Here is a 23,188-nt window from a genome sequence, read left to right as displayed (position 1 = left end):
GACAGATTCATTTTTTTTTTTTTTCTTTCTCTCTCTTTTTTTTTTCCTTCTCCAGATTCATTTTGGAAAGGAAAAGAAAATAGGGTTGAATCTGTTATGGGTGATGGAGGGCTTTGAATCCCAAGATCTTTATCTGTACCATGCCCACTTTGGGAAGACTTTGTGGTTTTGCAGGGGAGGTGGGATAGATTAGGGCCAGGACTATGGAAGAAGACTCAGTAAATTTCTCAGTACGAACCAAAAGGGAGTAGGAAAATGGAGAGGCTGGAAGAAAAGCAAGGGACTTGACTGGATGCAGGAGATGGAAAAGATGCTCCAGAAGGAATTTTCCAGGAATTAGAAACTGAAGTGCTTCTACTGGTATATAGAATTTACATATATAAATGCTTGGTTATCTGCTTAATATATTACAGATGAATTCTAAAATGGTAACTATAATCTTATTTTAGGGAAGAGCAAAAATCTTAGAAAATCATTTCTCTATAGTATATAAAGTCTATATATGTTTACCTAGAATCACTTATTAACATCATGCCCTTAATTAATTGCTTATTATTCTCTGGAATTACATGCTTTTTTTTCTTTCCTTCCATCCCTTTCTCACACATATTGCAGTGTAAGCTTCAATAGAAACTATTTTTGTTGCATTTAATCTCCATTCTCAAATAGTAGAAAAAGGTCTGGCAAAAAATGTGTTGAATTAATGAATAAACAATATTATTCAAAGTTTTCTAAATTATTCATGATAAAGTCCTATTTCTTTAGACTGATGTAGTTTTCTTGCAGGCACTGATACAGATTCTGAGAATACAGCAGCACATAAAATCGGTTTTTAGATACCATTATACATCTTCTTCATTATGCTCTCTCTTCATTGTGTTGGGGATAAAATATGCACTGTTAGTTTTTTTTTTAATCTGAATTTATTGGTACAAATCCAGACTCTCTACACAACTGGAAAAAGGCTAGTATTTGGCTGAAAGAGATTTTTAAATAATCATGATTTTTCCACTATGATACCAATTTCATGTTAGGCAATTTAGCCAAAAATTAACTTCCAAATATTCTTAAATGAATTTCTTATTCACATCCTTTCTTGTCGAACTACAAAGCAATTACAGTACAGTCTTTACTTTTATTGGGAGTGCAAAGTAATATTTGTTATAAAAGTATGGGATCTGTAAAATCAGCCCAGGTTCTTCATGAACAGTAATTAATGTTGACTTTATAGCTCTACATCTGGAATTTTTTGACTATGGAACAGTTTAAAACAAATGAACAAGAGAAAAGATATTTAGGGATGAAGTCTACTCTCCAGGGGTCTGTCTGTGTTTCTTCTATTTTTCCTTGTTTTGCAAACAAAATGCTGCAAACACTTAGAGATCACATTCACGTCTGGTCCTCTCTGGCAGTGAGCAGGTTTCCCACTTCTTTGCACTCATCTGCAAAGCCACCTCTTTCTCTGCCTGACTCTGAGGCGGCAAGCCATACAATACTTCTGACGTGAGCACCGGATGCCCGTTATCCTCTTGATCTATCTCTCTTTATTCCAGAAAGTGCATTTTGTGTGTAAATCTGTTCACGCTAAAGCAGGCATTCCTCATATTTTGTTAATAAACTTGTCAGCTCATTATGTGAAAAAGAACTTGCTGAGAAAAGAGCAATTTTGCGTATAAATTCGATCGATTTCAGGCTCCCCTAGGCCACGCATAGTTTCCATTTACTAGGATTAGAGTTATTTTCTCTTGACCAGTGGAGATGAGGACTCCTCTGTCAGAACAGACCAGGAACATATTTCTCAAGCTCTTGGAAATCATCCTGGCTTATTTCTGGTGAATGCAATACACACTGAGGCGAAGACTGCTATGGTTTAAAAATAAAAGAATGTAGTTTGATCTAATTTTGCTCTTTCTTTGATTCATGAGTCTGTCATGAATAAAGTTCCATCCTCAAACGGTACCTTTTTATGTCTTTCCGGGTAGATAAAAAGGGAACCATGGCTCTGACTGTATCCACAGCAACATGATTTTTTATACGGCGGCACGCAGATTTTGCTTTCAGGGCCCTCTCTCGGGTTGCCATGTGGAAGATCACGAGATGGTTTTCATTACAGAAATTTTCTGCCGTTTTTCAGGATGGATCCTTTCAGGATGAGGCACTAGGAATCTATATGACATCAGTACTTGCCTTTGAAATCTAGGGAGTGATGGGGGAATAGTAATAATGCTTGATTTACAAGTATGTCTTAAAATGGGTAACGAGGAGCTGGAGTTAATGAGGTCTACTTCTCCTTCTCAGAATTGCCTCACTTTTCCATACGGCCAGAAGACTAACAGCACCACATCAATTTAGGTGCAACTGGGGGACAAGTGGAACAACGAATGTATTCCACCATCCTGTTGCCTTGCCTAAGGCTTTCTGGAATTAACTTCCTAGTACTCTAATTTTAATAATATGCTATTTCTATTAGAAGTGTTGGGAATGGGTGCTAAGCTGATTTAGTTCTCTATTAGGCAAAACTATCTGGTCACCTGAGTAACAAAATGGACTAAAAATATGTCACAAAAATTTTTCAGAAAGAAAGGAAGGGGAAAACACTTCACTTACCTTTGTTCCTGGTAACCCTGGTAAGCCTGGTTCTCCTTGAGGACCAATGAAACCTGGTTCTCCCTTTAAAAAAAAAATGGACAGAAGAGATCACCACATGTTTGACAGTAAATATGTGAACTATTGTTCGTCCCCGGTGGCTCAGCTCATAAAGAATCTGCCTGCAATGTGGGAGACCTGGGTTCGATCCCTGGGTTCTATCTCTGGTTTGGGAAGATCCCCTGGAGAAAGGAACAGCTACCCATTCCACTATTCTGGCCTGGAGAATTTCATGGACTGCATAGTCTGTGGGGTCGCAGAGTCAGACAAGACTGAGCGACTTCACTTTTCACTTCACTGGGATTTTACTTCTTTGATTGTACACAGCTTTTCCTGAGATCCAGAAACTAACTATAAAATTAATTAGAATTGGTTTTGATCAGTGACAACACTTTGAGCAAAACTTTGGAGAAGCTCTGAAAAATAAAAGTGACAAAGAAACCAGATAAATGTCTTTACAATTTGCTTTCTCATCTATTGTCTTGTGCTTCTTATCATTTACCAAATCAGGTCCATTATGTTGGGGTGGATGTGGTAAGCAGCCTCTAAGATGGGCCTCAATGATACCACTTGCTGGTATTCAATTCCCTTGCAAAACTCCTCTGCTTGAGTGTGCACAGGATTTACTGACTCATATCTAATGAGCAGAATATGAAAGAAGTAATAGGATATCATTTCTGAGACTAAGTTATAAAAAGACTGTAGCTTCCATCTTGAGGGCTCTTTCCTATTCTCTCACTTGAGTCAATTTACTTTGGAGAAAACAGGCTGCCATGCTGTGAGTAGCCCTACGGCCAGGTCCCCAAGGTGAGGACCAAGGTCGGCCAATGGCCATATGTGTGAACTTGGGAGCAGGTACTCCATCCCATTAGTCTTCAGATGAGATCACAGCCCTGGCTGACAGCTGGATTGCATCTTCCTGGGAGACACTGAGCTAGAGGCACCCAGTTGAGTTACACTCAGATGCTTATTCCTCCAAAAATGTGAGTTGACTGTAGTTTGAAGTCACAGCAGTTTGGGACACTTATATGGTAGGCAGCAATGCATGACTGATTCAGTGGGTGTGGTTAGGGAAGAGATTCAAGAATGTTCAGCATAAAAAGAAAAAAAAAAAAAAAAATCTCTCCTTGCCACACCTCCAAAATCTCTTCTCTATTACCTGGAGAAAACCCAGGTGTGGTATAATAAAAAAGTATATTTGGCCTTGTTCCTAGTTTCTAAAATCTTTGGAATTTCCTGAATAGTAAGAATAATAGTCCCTTGGACTGCAAGGAGATCAAATCAGTCAATTCTAAAGGAAATCAGTCCTGAATATTTATCGGAAGAACTGATGCTGAAGCTGAAGCTCCAATACTTTGGTCACCTGATGTGAAGAACTGACTCATTGGAAAAAACCCTGATGCTGGGAAAGATTGAGGGCAGGAGGAGAAGGAGGATAGAGGATGAGATGGTTGGATGGCATCACCAACTTGATGGACATGAGTTTGAGCAAGCTCCGGGAGATGGTGACGGGCAGGGAAACCTGGCGTGCAGCAGTCCATGGGGTCGAAAAGAGTCGGACACGACTGAGTGACTGAATGGAAGAGTAAATAGGAGCATCTTTTGTTACTCACAACAAGCTCCTTTTAAAAATACCTGTTGCTGATGGGGTGACTGTGGTGGGTCCCTAGAGAGCTTTAGGATCAGGCTGTGATAAGAAGGTTGGAACTCTCAACCTCTCCCCTCCTCTTACCATCTCCAGAGAGGGGAGAGGGCTGGAGACTGAGTTAACTCACCAGTCACCAAGGCTTTACTCAATCATGCCAACGTAACACAGCCTCCATAAGATGACCTAGGCAATGGGGACTGGAGAGCTTCTGAGCTGGTGAACATATCCATGTGCTAGCAGGATGGCACACCCCAACTCCACAGGGACTCCTGCACTCAGGACCCTTTCGACTTCATCGTCTGTATCTCTTCATTTGGCTGTTTGCTTTCACCTTTTATCCTACACTGCAATGGTAAGTATGCGTTTTCCTGAGTTCTGTAAGTTATTGTAGCAAATTATCAAACTTGAATAGGGGTGGGAGTGGGTGGCTGTGAGTACCCTGGAATTTGTAACCAAGTCAGATGGAAGTGCAGGTAAGGAGGGCATGAGGTGGGTGTTACTTGGACCAGGATCTGAAGTGAGGGGAGTCTCGTGGGACTGAACCCTTAAACCTATGGAATCTGATGCTAACTCTCAGCAGTGAGTGTCACAATAGGACATGAATTGGTGTCAGAGAATCAGAGCTGGAGAACCAGTGTTGGAAAAACACCATGTGTTTGGCACCAGTAAACACCCGAGACTAGTGCTCACATATAAACTGTAAAGTTTTATTTTCTTCTTAACAACATGAGCTCAAATGTAAAATTCTAACTTCTTGAAATCTGTAATGATGTTTAAAGCAAAACAAAACAAAAACATAATGACTCTGTTCCCATATTTCCTGGGATTTGTTTGCTTATTTGTCTTTCCCCACTGGATTATTTCTGCTAATGCTGTTTGATAAATTTGATTTTCTTTTAAAGTAGCTATATTGCAACATTTGTTTTCTTAGCACTGAGCAAAAAGATGCAGAGAGGATGTTTTATATGAAGTGTTAGAATGCCATCAAATATTTTTTAAATACTGAGTTTTTAAAAAATATATGCAATATAAAACCTTGGTATTGGGTAGGGAACAAAAGGATATCAGTACTGCAAAATGTATCACATTGCTGAATAACTCAAATGGATTTATTTCTAGCTCTGATGCTCATGGTACTAGTTTAAGGAAAAAAAATGTAGGGGAACTAATGCTCTAGGTTTATTGTTTGTGAAATTTCTATAACTCTATTCTACCTGTCTCCATATCCTTACACGTAATGGAGAGGAAAAGCTGAACAAATAACCTTGATTGGATCTCGTAATGGCCTAAAATGAAAATCAACTATATTCAGAAAAATCAGTGACAACCATTCTACTTCTTATAAAAAAAGTTTAACTTATTTGAAACAACAACAACAAAAGTTAAGAAACATTTATTTACATGTAAGATATTTCTCTCAATAAAATGATATATACAAGTACAAAAATTTTCCCTTTCTACCCTCAAGAAAAAAGGCTGTATTAAAGTCAATGTATATTATTAGTAACCACTTTCTGTCATGAAAATATAATGCAAGTTAACAGGTGGAAAGTTTAAAGGTAAACAAGACTCATATATCTTCAAGTGGAAATAAAGATTTCACTGCTAGCAAAGCAAATGGAAGCGCCATTGAAGCATACTAATAAAAGAGAAGAAGAAAGAGTAAGTGCTGCAGAAATGTTTTTCTTATTCAGGCAAGTGTTTAGTTTATAAAAAGACAAAGCATGCAATTTCATAATTCACAAATAAACAAGGCTTTGTGATCTCAGTGGCTGAAGGGTTTTTTCTTCCTTTTTAAAAACAGAATCTAAGTTCTCCTGAGTAAAATAGATAGAAATTTCCTTCAAGCAGAATGTTCAGGGTGAAAATTTTTATTTCAAGATACAAAATTAGCAAAGGACTGGACTCTCAACAATTTTAGCACTATTAATACTGGCTAGTATTAAAGACTTTGAGTATGATCAGTTATACTTTTTCATGCCACTCTAAGAAAGCATCCACCATCTCAATACATTCATTTCTTCCTTCAATTTACTCAAGGGAAACAATAGCATACTGAACTTTAGGACCACAGTTTTATGATTATTTAACTCCAGAGCTCTCAATTACTTTAGAGACATTGTGTCCATCCAGTCTATATCTTGGCAGGATGGGGAGGAAATAATCATTGGTCCCTTTCCAATGGTCTCAGGCTTCAAAGAATTATTGAAGTAAATAAGGCATAAATAAGTGTACTCATGGTCTTAAGCTGGTTGGGCTGCTTCTTACTTTCCTAGACTTATACCCGAGGTCTCAGAGTCCTATTCACTTACCCTTATTAGTGTACAGAGTAGCATAGTTTCATTGACATGGTTTCAGATTTCACATTGCACCTAACCTTTGAGTTGAAACGACCACTTGTAGAGTTTGGGGTAGTATTAAAAAAGAATATCCATTAACCTCCAACTAATAAAAATAAATGGAAAAAAAAATTAAAAAAAGAACATCCATGCTTTTATAGAAAGGCTATTAAAATAATCTTCCATTGTCCATGTACATATCTATACGAGGTTGGTTTCCCTTCATGTGCTTCAACCAAGACAAATTGCAGCAGAATGAAAGCTGAAGCAGATAAGAGAATCAAGCTGCCTTTGATTAAGCCAGATGCTGAAGAGATTTGGAAAAAACAAAATAGAAAGATAATAATGTCACTGTTCCTGCTAATTTTTTGTTTGTTTTGTAAAACTCAGCTATATTTCATAAAATGTTATTTAATTAACATATAATGACCTGTTTAAATTTCTCTATTTTAATTTCTAATACAGACACATCAATAGGTATAAACAAAAACTCTTTAAATCTTAATTTTTGGGTGTGTAAAAGGGTTTTGAAGTTAAATCTTTGAGAACTGTTGGTACAAAGGTACAGAATTGAGTTAAAGCCTGACTTCGCAAGCTGGAATCCTGAGGTGCCAAATAATGTAAGATTGTGGTGTCATTTGGGGGTGGCTTAGTCAAGACTTATTAGATAATGTGAGCAAAGCAATCAGTACCAACTCTAGAACAAAGTAAGTAAATGATAAATGTTATTGTTGCTCTTATCTCACAGGCTCAAAAATTGCCAGCTACCATTATTATTATTAATATTAGTAGTATTATTACAACATCTCCATAGCTAGTTAGTAATATACACAGTGACTTCTTGATTCTTTACAACCTGTATGGTGTTCTATTCAGTATTTCTTCAACTCCTTTCAAGAAGTAACCCTAAATTTTCTCATGTGACTATGTAATCATCTTATGAGTCAATATCCATCTGCCAGAACATTTATGATTGAAAAGTCAAACACATGTAAGGTGGAGAAATGACAGGTTTACTAAGAATAAGTTTTCTTCCTATAAGAAAAGAAAAGGAGAAAATGGTCATACCTGTTAAATTTCCCTAAATAATATAATCCTTAAAAAAAATCTTGCCTCTGCAAGGATTGATATAGAGTTTAAAGGTCCAAGAATCTCCTAAAATGTCTAGGAGAAAGGTTATGACAACCTATGATTCTATAAACACTTTGTTGCGAATAAAAAAATAAGCAACTGGTTATTCTACTCTAGCCATAATTCTAGTTATCCAAGAAAAGGAAGGAGACTGAGTCAAAGGAAAGTAGGAGAAAGCAGCTAAAATATGACTCAAACACAAAATGCTTTTGCAAAATCATCTTTGAAGTAAATCAGATTACACAAAAATGAGTTTTCATAACTTTTCAGGACAACATGCAGGAGAAGTAACTATTTCTATTGAACTGTATGATGATTCACAGAGCTGTTTTTACATATCTAATCTCATATAATCAGCAGGAAATAGAATACTGCTAAATTAGAAGTTATTCACACAGATTGCCTGAATAGACAAAGTGTGGGAGAGATGCAATAGAGGAACTTGGCACCATAATGGAATTAAGCTCCTATCATACTTTTAATTAAGAAACAATTAAATCCAGAGTTTTTTTCCTTTACTTTTCTACAAGGCAATTACCTGAACTAGAAAACCCAATAATAATTTCAGTGGGCCACTGTTGGAATAACATGAGAACATGAGGCAGTGATCCTTTGAAAAGGGCAGGCGTTGGCTGTCCTTATCAGAGAAATGTGGATTCATACAGGGAAACAGCAACTGAAATAGCTCTACCATTCAAGTGAAAACAATAAAATATGACCTTTTCTGAAATAATATTAATCTTTTCAGTTTATGATGTGTTAGTGCTTTTTTAAAAAAAGGTTGTTTTTTTGTTTTAAAAGCACTAACAACCAAAAAATGTCTAAGAAAATGAGGGAAAGTCAGAGGCATCAAACACTGGTTTGTTATGAACACCAGGACATCAATGAATAGCACAGGAATAAGTTAAGAGCATGATTACTTCAGAGCCACTTTAATCTGCTTTACTCATAAATATATATACACACACATATATCTCATTTATATATATACATATATATATTAAAATTTCCTTCATCTCTCTACCTATTCACTCACTATCTCAAGTGTGATAACATTTTAGGTTTTTACTTTTGTTATCATTGAGAATAAGATTACAAAGTGAAACAGTTCCATTCATATTGGAGTTGTTGATCTCATTGGAAGTGAATCAAAAGAGTGAAGGCAACCAACTAGTGGGGAGAAAGATGCAGGAAGAGAAGAGGGGAAGAATGCAGAGGAACAAGCATCTTAAAATGTTCTGTTCCTCCTCCATGTCCATAACGATTAAACCCAGGATAATCTGCTGTTTTTGTTATTGCTTTGTCTTCACTGGTCCTGGCAATGTCCAATGAGACCTACCCTCTTGGCAAACAGAAAAATATAAACAATGTAATAGCTAACTCTTAAAATAAATACAGAGCTGTGATTAAACCAAAGCCTGGAAATAAAAAAAAAAACACAACACTATTAATCAGAACCCTTAATACAATCCAACCTTTTAATTGCTAAAACACAAGTAATGGCTGGCCACCAAATTCTGCTACCCAAACCACATGCCTGTCAGTGATCAAATGGTTGTCAGAGAAACAGAAATAGCTATGTACATGGTATTGGAAATGGCATTAATGCAGCATCAAATTTCAAATGAAACAAAACTGGTTTAACTTTCCTGTCTTATCTTAGATGTTGATTTTTAGTTGTTTCATGAGTTTTGTCTTTTGTTTCGCCTTAACATCAATTAATTAGCTCACTACCAATGAGTTTGAAAACTAGGTCTCAATACCAAGATGGTAACACATCTTCCTGTGTTGAGCTGGTAGAAAAGGTGAATAATGGGGTGACTGTGGTTTTGGCAAGTAAACTGGGATTTGGGCTGGGCAGAATAAATGCTATTAATTTAGGATACAGCACAATCGGTAGGTCTAGAAATAAACTGGGAGCAGCAGTAGCAGCAAACAGATCTCTCTGAAAATCTGACACAGGTTGCTAATTTGAATGAGAACTTCAAACATGAGTACTTTAAGATGCAGAACCAAATCTACAAAGAATAACTACAGCTGAAATCAAAGGTGTACTTATACATAACCAAATTTGGAGGGCCTAGGGATCTCACACTGAGCTTTCTAATTGTAGCTAACCCTTTCAGCAGCCACAGCACTGATCTTGTAATATAAAGCTCAATGAGCATATGTCATAGTAAGTAATATGGGCTATATTTGAAAAATTATCTTCTGTTTGTATCCAACAAAATGTTCCCCTGTTGGTTGGTGTCAATATTAGAATTCCTATCTCTGTTTTCTTCTATAAATTGGCAGTATGTACACAGAGAAATAAAGTAAACCAAAAGATAATTAAGTTATGGGAAGGTGGGATCTATTCACTCTGCAAGATAAAAGAAGATGATGCAAAGATAAGATTTCTGACTGAAGCCACTTTGATCAACTCATTCATCATCATTTTAAAAAAAATTTAAACAATCTATTGAGATAGCTTAAGTTCCATGTATTCTGGCCAAAAAGTCCTGAAAAACAAAACAAAAAACCCCTAAACAAAGCAAACAATAATCATTACCAACTAAGAAGGCAACAAAATCTGGCTTTATTACAAAAAGGTAAGAAAAAGCTAGGAAATCCCTTAAAAACATGATCTTTCTGAAATCTAACAATTTACCATTAAGTCATTATGTCCTGGAATTCCATAATAAAATCTTGACCGATTTTTCTTCAAACTCACATTTAATACATGGCAAGAAAGTAGGGTCAGTGGGTAAAGAATCTGCCTGCAATGCAGAAGACACAGGAGACACCGGTTTGATTCCTGGGTCGGGAAGATCCTCTGGAGGAGGGCATGGTAACCCACTCCAGTATTCTTGCCTGGAAAATCCCGTGGACAGAGGAGTCTTGTGGGCTGCAGTCCAAAGGGTCATAAAGAGTCAGACACGACTGATGACTAAGCATAGCACGTGTATATATACATGTGATAGAAAGTACTTTTACCCTTCAAATGACTATTGGGACAGTTCATTTAATACCTTTTTTTGGTCAAATACAAAAAGGGTGTCCTTCATACAGGTGAGAAGAGTCAAAAATATGTTGATGGAATTACTAGTCAAGGTAAGAATGTAGAGACAGCTTCATTCATACAGAAATAGTTCAGCAGTTGTTTCCCTATAAACTTCTAGAACCTACCATCTGTTAAATGGAACGGTGGCCAGAAAGTCCTAACTGATTAGTTCTTGCCCACAGAAAATTCTCTGGTTTTTCATTTATTACCATTTGTTTTATTTTTATGTCATCATCAATTAAGGAGTAAAAGATATTATTTTTTTTAACCTGTCTAACATACCAGCTTAAACCAAGTCACGCTTTCCATGATATTTATCACCCCGAACACATCTAATTTTCATTGCCCAAAAAATAGTACAACAGGGTTTGGAAAATACGTGCTGATTTGCCTGGGTGCTAAAGGCATCACCAATAATCTTGATTAATGTGTCTTGACACTGAATGCATTAACCATACAATATTCTTCTAGCTTAAAGGCTAATTAGAATTCAAGTCAGCATGATACCTACTTTTGAGGATAACAGCAAGAACATTTGTTGTAATAAGAACCTTCAGGCAGTCAGTTTTGGTAATGATTGATTTGTAAAACTATTGAGAGGGGAAGAAAAGAATGAGAAAGTGGAATCTGTCCCCAAAACACTTACTTCCCTGAAGGATCACATTTGAGTACAAATTAAACATTTTGGTGGCTATGATGAAAATGAAATACAATAGCAAGTTTATTCAAAACCCAGGAAACATAACTTTCTTTTTTTTTTTTAAAAAAACATAACTTTCTGATATTTTTTTTTCTTAATGGGATTGCAACATGAAAGCATACTTGTGTTTATTTGAGGTTTCATTATGGCTGTGAAAAACTCTCTGATTTCTGGTTGTATGAGTTTCCTAATTGAATTCTTAAACTACTTAACTGCTCAGACACACTTTGTGCAAGCAGGAAATAATAATAAGTAACCATAACACAATGTTATCCTTTCAACCAGTATTTCTTCCTTTTCTTTTAGGAATTCATTACACATTCTATGTTACTTTCAAGAACTTTGTTCTTTTGTTTTTAAAATGTGATTTGGTATTTCTGAGGAAGGAACCTCATCTCCAGTGGATTTAGAAGATAAGTTTCTATTGGTTAGTGAGCACTGCTTTTAATCCTAAGAACGACAAAGCAACATTTCTGCCACCAGTAAAAGTTAGTCCATATATGATTTAGTGTCAAGGATGATTTTATATAACGAGTTAGTTACTGTCTCCCAATCCTCAAGTTCTTGATCTGAATGTCAGATTTTCACTAATGTGGAAGCCAGAACAAAAATATCAAGCTTTGAGGGAAAACACTGTAAAAATTTCTTTGCCACCTAAATGATTTGTTTTTCTGATTTGTTGTAATTTTTACTGCATTATGTCTCCCTACTGCATTCATTTTATTGTACCAGCTACATTTTTTCTGAATTTACTTCCTGAATATGATGAGATAAACTGGTAGTCAATGTTGAAAGGAGAAAAGCAAGCATTGAAAATCCATATCTGTAAAAAATGTCTGGGGTTAGGCAACGCTATGAATGGGGCCTAAAGTATTTCATTATTACAGGTCAGGTTTTCCTTTTGCTTTTCCTGTGAACAGTGCTGGGAAGGAGAAATTAACACCATGTCTTATGCCCAGAACGCTGTGCTCCTTTATTCTTTGTTCTTGGAATGTACTGGGTTAGAGAAAAAGATGAATGGTATGATGTAAGAAAGTAGGTTATCTTACTGCTCTTAAAGGTAATATTCAACCATCACTACAGAGGAGTTTTCAGTTACATCTATGAAGCTGTAGGGTATAAATGGCCTTATGATCTCTAGGTTGAAATGACTCACAGGAGGAAAGACTCTATAGAACAGGTGCATAAACAATGTTTCCAATATTCTGAGCTGCTCCAAGAGAAAGAAATAACAATGGCTAAAATTTATATCTAATTTACTATATGTTTGGCACTATTTTAGGAGCTGCACATATATTAATTCACTTAATCCTCACCACCACCCCTTGAGTTATATACAATAATAATTTCTATTTTATAAGGAAATCCAGTACACAGAGATTAGGTAACTTGCCCAGTATCATGCTACAGCTTCACAAACTGGTGAGGGGTAGAACCAGGATCTACACACTGGCAGTCTGGTTCTAAAGTCAAGGCTCTTGATCACTACCCATCATGACTTAAGGACTAGGGTAACATAACCATGATAAGGGTAAATAATGTTTCAAAATGTATGGAAAGGAAAAAAATGTTTAAAAATAGGAACTTTGAAATCTTCCCCATTTAAGTGATATTGGAAAAGCTAGTCACAATAAGCTTTACCCATGAAAAATGTATTTAAAGGCTTATTTATAAAAATAATATTCTAAGCTCAATTCTTAATCCAGAAGACCGATGTTTGCATGGTACATTGTGCATAATTTAATTTTCCCAGTTGAACATCTTAACACTATATGAACCATGAATGCATGAAATAGGAATTCCAAATGTCTTCCACATGGTGAGTGCACTTTCCAATACTTGTGCAGGAAGCTTGTGAGTAGTTTGAAATTAAGTGATGCCTGTTCTTAGTGACTTTTATGTATGCCAAAGGTATTAGCACTTTTCTCTGAGTGGGACTCTGAGGTGTCTGCTGTCTGTACTTAGGCACTTTGCTCACTTCCTGAGAGCCGTGTGCAAGGGCATGTGAATGCTCATTAAGTTTCCAACCATTCCCGGAGAGCAACAGGTGGCAATCAAAGCGTCCCTGGTATGTCATGGCTGGTTTCCTCAATGTCTTGGAAATAACGGATGGCATTTGCATGCTCTCTGGAGTACCAGCAGATAAGGAGATGAATAGCAACAGGAAGTACTTCCAAAGGGTAAACAAAAACACAGGTCTAGGAAGGTTATGACTAATGCTCTTGCTACCACGCATTCTAAATCCATACATGATGGTTTCATCTTCTAAATATTATTACTCATTAACTGTGAAATCAAGGTTAACTGTCCTGTGGTTAGCTACCTAGTAGAAGCAAGACATATGAAAGGAACAAAGAATATCCCAAGTTAATGAAGCTATATCATAAATTTATAAACTTTTAACTCTACATTTAAAAATATCCAATGACTACTACTGACTATGATGTGTTTTTAAATTGTCTCCTTTACAAAGTTACTCATTTATATTGAGCACGTACTACACTATAAGGCAAGCATATCACTCACATTCTGAACAAGAGAAGATAGAGCTATTAATCCAAAAATAGAACTGGTGATTTAAATTGAATACTGGCAAGTTATCCAACAGCACTTGATAATTACCTAGAAAAGTGTCTCTAGTGAATGATAGAAAGGTTTTTGTCAATCAATAGCTTCTTTTCACCATAGTCACCAGTCAGCTTAGAAAAACAATAGAAAATGTCAGCTATAAGATTTCAACAAAATTTGTCTGGCAACTTCCCATGACCCTAGGAATAAAAACATTAACTAGAGGTGGCAAATCACCATCTTTCCCAATTTGAAAAAGCTCAAAACCTTTGGACTGGTCCACTGATGACTAGGGAAAGGCACTGGTATATTTTTCATGATGGAGGACAGAAATCAAAGGTAATGAGAAAAAATAGTAGCTTTGTTTGTTTGTTTGGGAGGAAAAACCCAATACCTTCACCCTTATGTACTCTCAACAAGAAAGCTCATGCTCAGAAGAAAGGACAGCAGGATTTCCACCCAGCACTGAGATTCCTGGCACGTGACTGATGTTGGTGGCAGAGCCCGGCTGACCTACAAGCAAGTACTGCAGGAAATCCTGTCCTAGTCTTTCCAAGTACTCCTTTTAAATGCACCCCTCCCCCTCTTATTTAAAATGCTATCAGGCTCTTTTAAATTCGTGCTGAATACAATTTTCTTAAATTTGTTTAAAAAAAAATCTATGATTTTCCAAATATTAGTAAAAAGTTTTTTTGTTTTTGTTTTTTTAATGTGTGGGATTCCTAAAGATGTGTAATGTGGTATTACTAATCCCATATTTACAGTATGAGATCACATACAATTTATTAAGTTATTCTGGCTAAATATCAAAAGATAAGGAAATTATTTCAACTCTTTAGTAAACTATTGTCATAGAGTGTTCTTTTCAATGGAGAAGACAAAAGACTAAAATATACATTAAAAGGACCTATCCGAACATCTACGATACTAAGCTGGAAACATCAAACAAAAAGCAGAACCAAAATTTCTGAGTGCCAACCTGGAATTCATAGCTTTCATATCTGTTAATTATAACAAATATGCTCATAAAATACTACATATTATACCATATGATGTCTGGGAACTCAGTAATTTATTTATTCTAAAATCATATGATGCATGTAAGACATTTCAAATACAATCTTCATAAAGCGGTATATACAACTTTTTTACTGAAACTAAGAACTTTAATTTTAGAATCATCTAAAGCACTCTTGAGATTAATTTAAAATCCTATAAGATAAGAATGATGTAAAGGAAAATCTACTTGCATTCTGTTATTATATCCAACAGTTAGAATTTAAAAAGAACCAACCTTAAAATAAGAAGCTGATTTTAAGGGAGTGACTACAGCCAAGGCAGTAGAACTTTTAAGCCTTGTCAGTTGCCACATGAAAAATTTTAAACAAAAAACCCATTTCTTAACATCTTTAGATGATGTAAAAATGTGTAAAACAAGGTTTTCAAACTAAGCTTTAAGCAGTTATTTAAAAAGACACATACAAATTTTATGGGAATAGTACGTGGGTCAATAAAACTTAGTAATATGATTTGTAGTTTGCAGGGAGAACTATTGACAAGAAGTGGAAGCACAAAACACTTTGGAGGGATTAATATAATGGGTGAATCACAAAAACAGCTGCCTGGATGTTAGATTTATGGGGATGTGAAGACTCTAATTCTGGTCAAAATCTGATAGGATTTTAAGAGTAAAATTTAAATGTGAAGGGAGACATTCTAGACTTGAAAGAATTCCTATGACTTTAAATGAAATGATTTTTACATTTATTTAAGGGGCATAGTAGGTTATAAGTGGAACATATAGCCAAATAGCCATGACAAACTCAGAAATACCTGTGCTTCATTTTCTTTTTTAATTGAAATATAGTTGATTTACAATGTTGTCTTAGTTTCAGGTATACAGCAAAGTGATTCAGTTAATATATATATAAAATAAAATATTGAGTATTGCTTCCTGTGTTACATAGTAGGATTTGCTGGTTATCCGTTGTACATGCAGTAGTGTGTGTCTATTAATCCCAAACTCCTAATCTATCCCCTCTTCGTTTTCCCCTTTGGTAACTATAAATTTGTTTTCTGTCTGTAATTCTATTTCTGCTACTTGTGTTTTGTTTTTAATTAAAAAATTTTATTGGTTGAAATGGCTGGTGAGTATTTAAAGAACAGTAGCATACTTTTAGCTTTCACTTTTTTTTTTTTTCGTTTTTGTGACTCCCGCAATTACATTTCTACGAAGCCAAGACTGTCAGTGCGTATTTACCTTTATCCCCGGAAGTCCAGGAAGCCCAGGAAGCCCTGGTTCACCCTACATAGATAGGAAAATCACACAGCATTATAGAACAGTATTCACTCAGGCACAGTATCTGAGAAAAACATGGCAAATGCTCCCAGTCGAATTCTTGCTGTAGGTATATACATATATATATATATGTCTAATATATATATACTGTCTAGTTTCAAGACATTTGGTGAGATTATACAGTTCAGTCAACTCTTGATTCAGGGATGGGTTGACGCTTATGCAGGTTTTTCAGGAGTTTCCCTTTCCCTGTCAGTTCCTTGCTCATTGATTGTCATTGCTACCAGAAGGTGAGAGAGAGAAAAGGAGAAGGAACCCCTATGTTTTATTACTGTCTGGTAAATGATTTGCTGTGGAAGCTGAGGCTATCAGCTGAAGTGAGGATTACTTGCATTTGAACAATGCACCCTACTCCAGAGGTCTCTTACCTCAGATAATCAAGAGTTGGCTGTATGAACACATGGTCACATCAAAACAATACACATGAAAAGTCTTCCTCACTTAAAAGTATAACAGTATTTCTTTTCCATTCCTGAATGATGAGAAGATAAATGCATGGTTAAGATTATACTGAACTCCAGCCCATGGGGCTGACAATTGTTGAGTTGGGGTAGCCCTGCTTAGCCACTGGGAGCTAATGGTACCATGCAGCTGTTTCTGAATACAGGTTTGAGATTAAGCGGTACATTTTGGGTGAGCACACTGGAGTCAAGCTAAATCTTCTGATTTTCACATGATTGTCTACATTATTTTAAGCACAGAGTATAGTGACAGGAAGTTCTATTGCTTAGAAAATCTCCTGAATTCCACTAAAAAAGCATAACAAAGTTGCTAGAGAAAATGAAAGCCCATCCCATATTGGGCTGATGTGACCAAATATTGTGGAAATAACATTTGAAGGTAAAAGGGTCACACTGTTTCAGGATTGCAAGCCAGTGCTATGACAGCTATACCAAAAGAGACAGAAGCATCAAACTCCTTCTACTTTAAACGCTTGAACAATCCTTATTCCAAGGAAAGTCTACTAACAGCAACCAGACATTTAATCTTTAATATTATTACTTTCAAACAATGGAGAACTATAATTTGCTCTGGTATGATCACAAAGTGACTTCAGATATTGTTTATATGAAGCTGTATGGTTAGACATAGAAAAAACAATGACTTTCCTAATGGTTTAGGTCAAAGGTGCTTCAGGAATGCAAAAGAAAAGCTATTCTTTTTGAAACTACATGAATGAAAGTTTGCCTTGTGAACAAAAGAGTAAGATGAGATTGAGCCAGAGAAGAAAGAATAATTATTAAGAATTTGACATTCCATTCAAAGAATACTTAGGCAAGTAGATTAAACTTTACACAGATACAACATTATACCTTGGATTTTCTTTTTTCTTTCCCTTTTCCCCCTCAATAAATAACTTTAGAAAGATCTAGTAAAATGATCTTATCCATATTTCACTGAAGATTCTCTTTTACGAAAAAAAGGATAAGATCCTTGAAAATACAGTAAGCTGCAGTATAATAAGCAACCAATAAAAGTAAGCATATTGCTGACAAGTCGATAGTTTTGTTTTGTTTTAGTAAAGCCCTGCCCCCAAACTCAAGACATCCTATTTAAGACCTGCGGAAACATATGGGTTGTAACACTGTTTCTCAAAAAGCTTTCTCACTAAATTCTTCCCTCCCACCAAAATAAAAAGATCAATGACTAAAGTAAGATATTTACATACACATGCATACATAAACACACACCCATGTTTCTCACAATGAGAAAGATGTATAAGACATTATGGAATATTTTATAATATAGATTGAATACTTACAGAGTTTGAGCATTTAGCTGTTCCTTTTATCATATGCATATGTATGTAGGTATACAGGTTATAAATGTACTATTTAATGAACAAATATTTCAGTAATTCATATTTCATAGTCTTGGATTTTTATAAATTTGACCTTTCCAAATTTATGTTTACTTAAAAGTTCACATTATAAAATATAAAACATTTAATGTGACCCTCAAGAAACATCTCAACACTTTTAGGAAGATGTTTCTTCTTATATAAATTCTCTATCTTTATACCATGAAGGTTTATCTTTTAATTAAGAGACAGTTTCTCAGTTAATGTCTCCATTTTTGCCTATTTCTTAACTAAGAGCTTCTCTGAGCTGAGTTCTTGGGCATGTACAGCCCAAAGTCAGGTCTGGGTCATAACTAAGAATTGGTTTGTCATTCTACTCAAAGACTACTTGTTCAAGTAGATTATACTTTATACTGATACATTATACTTCTGGTTTTCCTTTTTTCTCTCCCTTTCATTCTTTATTCTCCATTATTGGAGACCTAGTCTACTGTTAAAGTCATTTCTCTGCTTTCACCCCATGTCCCTGTCACAATGCCCGGTGTTTTTAGATATACTTCTACTGTGCTGGTCCCTTTCAACGGAGCAACAAGCATTTTCACTCCTTTAAAACTAAAAAAAATATATTTCAAAAAAATGTGGAGAAGTTAGGTAGGCAGTAGGCTCACCACCTTACCATCAAGGCCATCTCAGGTGGAGAAGTGAGGAAGGAAAAACACCATAGGATGAAACACAATGCCTATTTCACAAATCTACACACTCATCTTACAAATTTAATCACCCTAACTCACATATCAATCACAGACTCTCCTGTTGAGTTTATAAAAGAAAAAAACAAACTGAAATCATTCCTCCATTATGAACGTTACTAAAAAACAAACTTTCATACTGCCAAATACCAGAAAGTGGAGAACTAATCAATGCACTTCAATTCTGTCAGGATATCCTCTACTTTCTGAGAACATCCCTAATGCCGAAGCTTAAATATCAAAGAACCCACAACACAGTTCTACAGTGGTGAGACAAATGTTGTTGAAGATTCCTTGAATGGCTTCTGTCCTCAGTTCCATTTGTCATGTTCCAATCTAAGCAACCAGCAAACATGGGAACACTCTACTTTTAAATCAATGTTGGAGTAAGTATTGCCAAATCCAGATATTAAACAAAGGAAGTCATAAATATTGTGGGAAACTGATATTTCATCAAAGGGTAGAATCTGGCCTAAATATTAATGAAAAAGATACTGCTCATTTCAGGGCACATTTTCATTCAGATGAGTTGTAATATTCATTCACATATTCATTCACACACATATTCATTCAGATATAATCTAATTCTCTCAATATAATTTAAAACAGGTTTTAAATGAAATGCAAAGAAAAGCCAATGTTTCCATAAGTAAACCTACAAACTTCCAAAAATGAATCTAAAATGTATTTTTAAGTAATCATAGTAAGGCACTCTTTCATTAACTAACTGAAAATCAATTTGGATCTTCTACTCTGAAAATAGTGAAACCTATATGAAATTATAGCAAATTTGTTTTGTGTTTTAAAAAGACATACCAGTTTTGCAGACATTTCTTTTACCTTATCACAGATTTGGAGAGCAGTTTAAATTTAGCCTTCAATTTTTAAAGACTAAGGAACTTAAAATCAGTTCATTAGAGAAAATCAGATGCTGTCTAACACCAAAACAAGTCATGGATCTCTGTGACATCACTAATTTCAAATTTCTTACATAAAGAATCAGTGGGTATGACAAAACCCACTGCAGTATTGTGAAGTAATTAGCCTCCAACTAATAAAAATAAATGAAAAAAAAAAAAAAAAAAGAATCAGTGGGAAATTTTAGGCATTGAACAGAAAAATTTGCAGTGTTCTGGGCTCTTCAGAAAAGTCTCAACTTTACCTAAAACTAGGCTTAATGAATTATTTCTCTCAGATTCTTAATTTCAAGAGAAAAACCTATTTTTAAATTAGGAAAACATTAAAAGATGTGAAAGACCTTCTCAAAAAATACTTTAATCCTAAGTGTTTAAACAAAGCAATGATTCTCTCAATAACTTCAAGAATGTGGGAATAGCTTCTAATGTTATGTTTTAAGATTCCAAACTACTACAATGGGATTTATTCTTTCTATTTATACTAATGAGGTATATTCTATGTCTCTATTCATGTTTTTTCTCTATAACATCAGTTACTGCTAGACAAAGGCAGAGTCATGATCTTAAGAGATTTAACCTAGTGTGGAATTCACATTTACTTGTTAGCTACATCTGTTATCTAAAATCTGCACTGGGCATTGATATCCAGATGCTTAGACGATAAACTACTAACAGTTGTTTCCAGCTTCAGACTCAAATGAGAATAAACATATTCACTGCATGTCCTCTAATTTATCACTCAAGTAAAGCACAAATGATAAAAAAAAATTAATGTATGTAACTACAGATTGGTTAAAGTGGTTTGGCTAGTGTCTACAGCTAAAATTTAGTTCATGAACAAATCTCTTTGTACTACACAACAATGATTGCTTAGGTAGATATTATTCACATAAAAAAACTATCAGCTGGGACGTATTTGAAATGAGAGGAAAGGAATATAATCTTAAAAGAACTGTCCATCATCCCCTACTGAGACAGTTTAGTAAGTATTCATTTCTTCTTGTGAAAGAGAGAAACATGCAGAGTATCTTTAAACATGCAAGATAAATTGTTGGCATTCCAACCCAGATGATCCTTGTTAGTCTTAAACAGCTCAGTACATGCAGACTTTAGTTCATAAAACTTCCTTTCACATGTACAGAATGTGTTTGTATTTTTGCTATGGTCAGCATCAACACTTTTAAAATGAAAACAATAACACTGCATACAAAGCATGAAAACAGCATCATTTTCAATAATTGTTCTCATATTACACAGTGGATAGTAGACATGGTAAAATGGTGAATATAAAATAGTACTAAAACCACACTAGAATAGGGATATTACCTTTTGCCCTGGACGACCAGATTCTCCGGGTTCTCCCTGGCCAAAGAAAGCCAAAGATGGAAAAGGCAGTCTTAAAAGAACTCTCCAGAACCCTTAGACCCCTGGACACTTTCAGCCTCCCTGATGACACATGCATTTCATTCACTCTATTACTTTATATATTACTCGACATAGGAACCTTTTTTTTTTTTTCTGCTTTGACTATGTCTAAAGCTTACGTACAAATCCACATTTCCATTAAAACCAATCAGAAAGGGAAGAGGAGTGAAAACCTCTTGTTTAAGCCTTTATTAGACTTCCAACAGATACTCCCTGTTGTGTTTGGAAGCCAATTATTGCAGGAGAATAGGAGCAGTTAGAACCATCCAAATTGGTAAAAGAGAAGAGAAAGAAGAGACATACAAAAGTCAAAACTGTAACTCTTGGGGTACAAACACTTGCAAGCATATAGTTACCTTAATTCCTGCAGCAGACGATCCAGGGTCACCCTAAAATGAAACCCAGGAGAGATTATTCTACAAGCTATGAGAAGAGGAAACACACAAACACACAGCCTTTATTGACAGGAGCGCCCAAGGGAAAGCGCCATGACTAATGGGTCAAACTCTGCTCCCTAAGAATTTGTATCCATATGGCTGTGAAGATGTCAATAATTTCCAAGATCAACAATATACTTTCTAAAACTACTTTGAATGCAAAATACATGAGGACTACACTCCTTGAAATAAATAGAAATATATGAATATGAATCTCTTCCCTTGATAGAATGCTACAGTTATATTCTAAAGCAACACATTAGCTGATCTGGAATTTTCGTTTTCTCCATTTCTGGAATTTATTAATGTCACGGGCTATCATTTGCTAGGAGTTCCCTAACTCTTTCGGTCTTTAGAAAGTCAGGGTTCAACAGATGAAGTCAAAGGGTTAATGATGTTGAGCTGGAAAAAGCCACGTAGCTGGTCAGTGTGCTTCCCTCGTGAAGCACACCCCAGTTAGGACCGGCACGTTTTTCCAGGCCTACACTTATTTCATTGTGACACGGTCCCCGGAAAGTTACAGGATGATGGATGACTTGTGGGTGACAGGGACACAGATCTGAGAGAAAATCTTGAGATAGAATCTGGTTTCCTAAAAGGCATTGTATTCCATCTGGATTTCATGGAGGGTGACTACGTTCCTAAGGCAAATCTGCTCTCCATGGGCAGACTGACACCACCAGGAGAGAATGCAGGGGGTGCTTGGGATGTTGCTTATTTCTGAGGTGATGCCAGGCAAAGGCTTAAGATTTCCAAGCTCCTTCTGAACACGCTACAAGGAAAATAAAAGGGAGAAAATGTAATCGATGACTGTTAAGAAAACAAACAGCCACAAGGAGGAAGACATCTACTGGGGTCTCCTCGGCTGTTCTCTCTGTGCAAGTGTTCACAGAGTCCCAGGGTCTACCTCCTCGATCTAGAGCTGCGCATCAGTCTCTTCTAGAGAAGAGGTAAACGTCAGGCCTCTGGACATGAGGCACTTGCTCCCTCCTTCAACCGCTGTCTTCTTTTCCCATGGCTGGCAGCTTGTCTGTTCAAGTCTTAAGTGACTTCACCTCAACTCCTCACCGACCAACCTAGACACCCACCCCTCATATGCACATCTCACTCCGCAGCATCTCTGCATGTCCTGCACGCTCAATGCCTATGGATTATGCGTGTATGTTTTCTGCCGAGTCTTTTTTTGTCCCTCTATTAGATGATCAGCCACATGTGGGCAGGCTCAGTACCTATTTTTATTCAGTGTCTAAATAAAATACGCTGGATACATATATAGTGAATGAATGAACATATCTCAGAAAGAATGTTTTCCAGCAGGTCAATAGTCAGGAATCAAAATGAAAAACACAAAAACCTTGAGGAAGAAAAAAAAAAAAGAGCTTAGGAAGGAGAAGGAAATAATAAATTAGCTTATTTGAGGAAATA

The 23,188-nt window shown here is 35.9% G+C and overlaps 1 protein-coding gene across 23 annotated transcripts in view; it reads right to left on the bottom strand.

The window, feature by feature from the left end:
* Positions 1-23,188, bottom strand: part of COL25A1 (collagen type XXV alpha 1 chain) — a 501,341-nt gene that overhangs the window by 57,239 nt on the left and 420,914 nt on the right. For 20 of the 23 annotated variants that reach the window (XM_043871317.1, XM_043871320.1, XM_043871305.1 and 17 more), the window contains exons 16-19: positions 21,683-21,715; positions 21,228-21,263; positions 16,336-16,380; positions 2,608-2,670 (exon numbers count right to left, since the gene is read on the bottom strand). In XM_043871317.1, the coding sequence (XP_043727252.1) occupies positions 2,608-2,670; positions 16,336-16,380; positions 21,228-21,263; positions 21,683-21,715 (177 nt within the window). The remainder of the gene's footprint in view (positions 1-2,607; positions 2,671-16,335; positions 16,381-21,227; positions 21,264-21,682; positions 21,716-23,188) is intronic. The other 3 variants (XM_043871306.1, XM_043871308.1, XM_043871313.1) reach the window with 3 other exon arrangements.

The sequence above is a fragment of the Cervus elaphus genome, chromosome 17, assembly GCF_910594005.1.
Source record: "Cervus elaphus chromosome 17, mCerEla1.1, whole genome shotgun sequence".
Lineage (NCBI taxonomy): Eukaryota > Metazoa > Chordata > Mammalia > Artiodactyla > Cervidae > Cervus > Cervus elaphus.
Note: the sequence above shows the minus strand (reverse complement) of the source record. Positions and strands in the feature narration are given on the sequence as shown.